Source organism: Nannospalax galili, unplaced genomic scaffold (genome assembly GCF_000622305.1).
Source record: "Nannospalax galili isolate Female #2095 unplaced genomic scaffold, S.galili_v1.0 scaffold863, whole genome shotgun sequence".
Taxonomy (NCBI): domain Eukaryota; kingdom Metazoa; phylum Chordata; class Mammalia; order Rodentia; family Spalacidae; genus Nannospalax; species Nannospalax galili.
Genome location: NW_008349676.1, coordinates 349,732 through 354,350, shown reverse-complemented (window position 1 = coordinate 354,350; position 4,619 = coordinate 349,732). Strand labels below are relative to the sequence as shown.

Here is a 4,619-nt window from a genome sequence, read left to right as displayed (position 1 = left end):
ATATATATATCTTCAACCCTCTGCCCTGGATTAAATGCCAGCCAATGATGGTCCTTGGAGAAACGCTCAGGAGTCTACTTGTAGTCGACCTTTAACATCCTGTCTTAAGAGGATGTAAGGCTGGCTGCTGAAACAGCTCAAGGTAGAGATGGACTCTCTCAGAGGCTGGTAGGTAGCAAAGGTTTGCCGGCACTGAGTAACTACAATACCACCGTGTAGAAGTAACATTCTTAAGCTTTACATAGCACATTACGTTTCTCATCTGTGTGTGCCTGACCCTTTACGAAAGCAGAATTATTTATAGATGCATCTGTTTTTGTGACACCTAGTCACTTCATGTCTATTTGGGGATCTTTTTTTTGTGCTAAATTCCTTTCCAAATATTTAGGGGAAAATGTTGTTTGTTATTTCCCATTAATAATTTAGTACAGATTGAGTCATTTTAACCTGCAGATAACAACAGAAATAATAGTTTACTTTTAAAATCTATACTCCAACATCTTACATTGGACTCTGGACTTCTGTCTGACCTCCATGGAGGGTCAAGTGTTCCTTGATACCTTATTTACATCAATGTTTACTGTACTGAATCCCTCAAGATGAGTGGAGAGTGGGAGTCATACTTTCACACCTCTTCCCGAGTCTCTAGGCCCAGCAGGCATGACACAACACAGTGAGCTGTGTTTTTGTAATTAATGAAATACATAGCTACTAGTTGTTGGGGGCCATTGGGACTTCTAGGCTCATGATTTGATTCCTCCACAGGCTTAGTGAGTCATGAGACTGAGTACTGTTTCTCATGACTTATTCTCTGTGTAACAGTGATTCATAGGTTTATTTCAGTCCATGGGCTGTTTCTTAATGCCAAGGTGGTACTAAACTGCACCTGCTTGCAGATGGCAAAATAACTAGTTATGAAGTTCACTGGAATGGGAAGAAGGATATTTGAAGTGAAGGTCATGTCAAAGCAAGTGGTGTTGTGTGTAATAAGTATCATGTTCAGAGTATGGGCCCATGCTGAAAAGTAAAGGTCTATTCATGATTCACAGACACTGGAACACCTATTTCTAGAGACTCTCTATTTCACGTACTACCATTGCACTAAAACTTCCTGGCTTTTATAGATATACACCTAAGTTACAAAGCCAACCACACTTGTATATATGTTGCCTTCACTTTGAGCTTGGCAAACAAAGAGTATGTTAAATGGAAATGGGTATATTAACATGCAGGCACATCTTATTTGTTTTATGTACATTTAGAGCTTCATAATTCTAACATTAAATATTTCCACCCCATGACTACCGTTCATTGCACTGTGACCACTCAGCATAACTATACACTTCATTTTTCTTAGCTTCCTGTCACCAATCTACATTTTCTTTAATATATCATACCTCAAGTGCTGTTCTGAACTGTCCTGCGGCCACAGCATATTTCTTTTGCCTGTAGCGAGTGCTGGCATCCTTTAAGGCTACCTGAAGCCATTTGTCAATCTGGGGCAGGACAGTGAAGTCACATGCAGGGGGTACAATTGCAGCAGCTTGACCTGTTGGCCGAAACCCAGGGCATGTAAAGGGCTGTGCAAACTCATAGCTCACGTCCTCCTCATCAACGTAGACCAGCTTCATTTCCACATCCATTACGTTCTTTAAAGGGATGTGAGACAGAGGCATGGTGGTCACTATCTGACTGTCCAGTTCCATTGTTTTTGCCTCTTTCTTTCTGACTAGCTTTGCTCCATCTCCTACCTTCCGTTTAAGGGCCACTTTCTCTAAATCATTGCTTTGTTTGTCTTTGATGCTCTTCGCCAGTTTTACTCTCTCCATGGTGATTTTCGTTTGTTCATCACCACTGCTTTTCTTAATGTCAGCTGGCACCTTCAGGCTGTTGGGTGAATTTGCTAAGGTGGACATTTTCTTGCTTCTGTTTATCTTTGGAACAAGCAGATCACGACAGACTCTCTTGACTGTATTCTCCAAATTCCTACTCTTTCCTGAATTCATTGGTCTACCTCCGGACTCCTGCAGGGGTCAGAAGATGGAAGACAGTTATTTTGAAAGTAGTGGTTTAGTCTATAGCCAATTGCATTTCAAACATTGCTTCATTCATATTTATCACTTAAAATACAACATTTATGTCATGCACTCACTGTTTTACTGGGTCAATGTATATTTCAATTGCAAAACTCACCAAGATAAGAACTCACTGAAAACACATCTAGATATTGTTTTAAAAAATAATTTACAGCTGAGCAACAGTGACTAGACATTTTTATGAGAAGCCCAAAGTCATTGAATAGGAAGATCTCACACACAGCTGTAGAAGACAGAAAGTCCAAAAACTGAAAAATTCCATCTCTATAATAATGTCCTCAGAAAGGCAGGTGGTCCAGACCTCATTAAGAAGTCTACTGCTAACCTGCCTGATAGACTGGGATGCCTAAAGAAACCACAGCTGCTTCCTGTGAACAGCTTCCAGAAATGTGGTGAGTGCAATGTTTCTTTTGTTTTTTCTATTAATAATGAGAACTTTTAAGTTTAGGCATCTTTAAAGACGATGATTGTTAAGAATGGATTTCAGCGCAGAAGAGCATGACCTTGAACTTGAAGTGATCTGGGGCCACGTGTTCACCTGTGGTTGACTGAGCTCTGTTTCTGTAGCAGCATTAATGTGGGCTATGACATGAAATAGTTTCCTGAAGTGCTAATGCTTAAAAATGTGGAACAATCTTTGGATTCAAAGATTTCTTCATACTAACTGCTTCTAGATTTGTTGTAAAATATAAAATGTCCTAAAAGCTGATAGTTATTAGATATGATTGTTTCCTATCTCACTTGATTCACTGACTTGATTATAATATGTCTTAGGCACAATTTGTTTTCGTAGTTTACAAAGAAACAAAGGGACAGGGAGGCTGAGCTGCTTCTCCAGGGAGCTGGTGCTGGTTTTAGCAGATCATACCATTTGGTTCACTATTTTCTCCCTAGGATGGGTGCTCACTAATTCCTAGCTCCATGCCATGCTGTGCTTTGTGTAGTTTAGAGTACACTTACATCAGACCACAAAAAGACCATAAAATACCACAATACAGCTGAGTGTCATAGTAAAACAACAGTGAGATAGATGTGGACATCTGTGCTTCTTGTGGGAGGACAGCATCCCCATGCAACAAAATGACTTCAGGAACTTCTCAAGGCTGTATTCTGCTAATAGCTATTGTTGTCATCTGCCTATTTGAGGGATAGGAGATTGACTACAGGGGACCTTTGAAACACCCTGAGCTGATACCTGGCTGATCCTTAAGGAAAATAATAGATAAAGTAAAACTCTGCTTTAACCACTGGTATTAAACCTTTCTCTTTCTCTATCCTTATTATGTAGATGTTATCAATAAAGGTTTAAGTTGTACTAGAACACATTAAAGTGGCTAGCAGGTGTCTAAATTATCTCATGATCAAACTTCATCTCAATGGGTAAGAACATTTGCTATGAAAACAGAAGAAACTGTGTTCAAATCCCCAACACTCATGTAAAAGCCAGGCATGGCTGTGCATGCCAGTAACTATTGTTGGAGGGCAGATCCAGGCAGATCCAAGGAAATTTCCAGCTGCCAGCCTCGCTGGAACAGCCTCGCTAGAACAGTTTGGGTTCAGCAAGAACTTGTCACAGAAAGGAAGGGGAAGAGTGATAGAGGAAGACACCTGACATCCCCCTTTGAACTCCTCACATGCATACATACACGAGTGTGCCCACCTCGCACACAGGCATGCATACACTGTACACACATGCACACATTCACCACACACACACACACACACACACACACACACACACACACACACAGATCAAATTCCAATGATTGCAGTAGTAGGTATCTTGCATATTAATTTACAAAAGTTAAATGCAAGAATCCTATTTTCCTAAGGACTCCTCCTGACAGACTTATATTTTTGAAAGATTAAAATCTTTGCCATTTTCTGCTGTGTTCATTATTAAGGGAGAGCCGTTGCCTGCTCTGAATCCTATATCTACCACCACAACCTGGAGCGAGGCACTGCCTCTTCTCACTGTCTCGGCATCTTCGCTGGGTTCCAACATCTATTGTCTTTCAGATGACAAACAGTGCAGGGCGTCCTCTGCTCCTGTGCTTGTTCTTGTACCACGTAAAGATTTGGGGTGAGTGAAAATAGTTTCAGCCCTTCAGTTACGACCCCTGGCGGCTGGCTTTCCCACACAGGTGTCTATTTCGGTAAGATTCTTTCAGTATCAGAGATGCAGCTCTTGAAATCTGGGTAAGGCTCAAAATTCCCGCCGTTATGTTTCACGATCACAATATACTACATAAATATGAGCGTTAACTGTGGGCAGATGAGCTGTTCTGGAACCTCACGGTAACTCCCGGGTATCTTAGCTGTCTACTTCAAGCCCATCGGATATTCTGGAGTTGGTGAATATGTGGCATTCTGGGCATGCTCAGCAGCGTTACCTGTCCTGTCCACGTTTACTTCCCATATCTTCAACACACGTAAATGCAAAATCCCTTCTGTAACTATTTCTTCTGAAGAAGAATTTCCTTACTTTGCCTGTTTGTCTCCAAGTTCTTCCCTCCCCAGTCC

At 41.2% G+C, this 4,619-nt stretch overlaps 1 protein-coding gene across 1 annotated transcript in view; it reads right to left on the bottom strand.

Annotated features, from left to right (window-relative positions):
- Positions 1 to 2,006, bottom strand: part of LOC103745148 (spermatogenesis-associated protein 16-like) — a gene marked incomplete at its 3' end in the record, with an annotated part of 90,435 nt that extends 88,429 nt beyond the window's left edge. Inside the window, exon 1 of the mRNA XM_008847049.1 lies at positions 1,398 to 2,006. Within this exon, the coding sequence (XP_008845271.1) occupies positions 1,398 to 2,006 (609 nt within the window). The remainder of the gene's footprint in view (positions 1 to 1,397) is intronic.
- Positions 2,007 to 4,619: the final 2,613 nt, after the last annotated feature.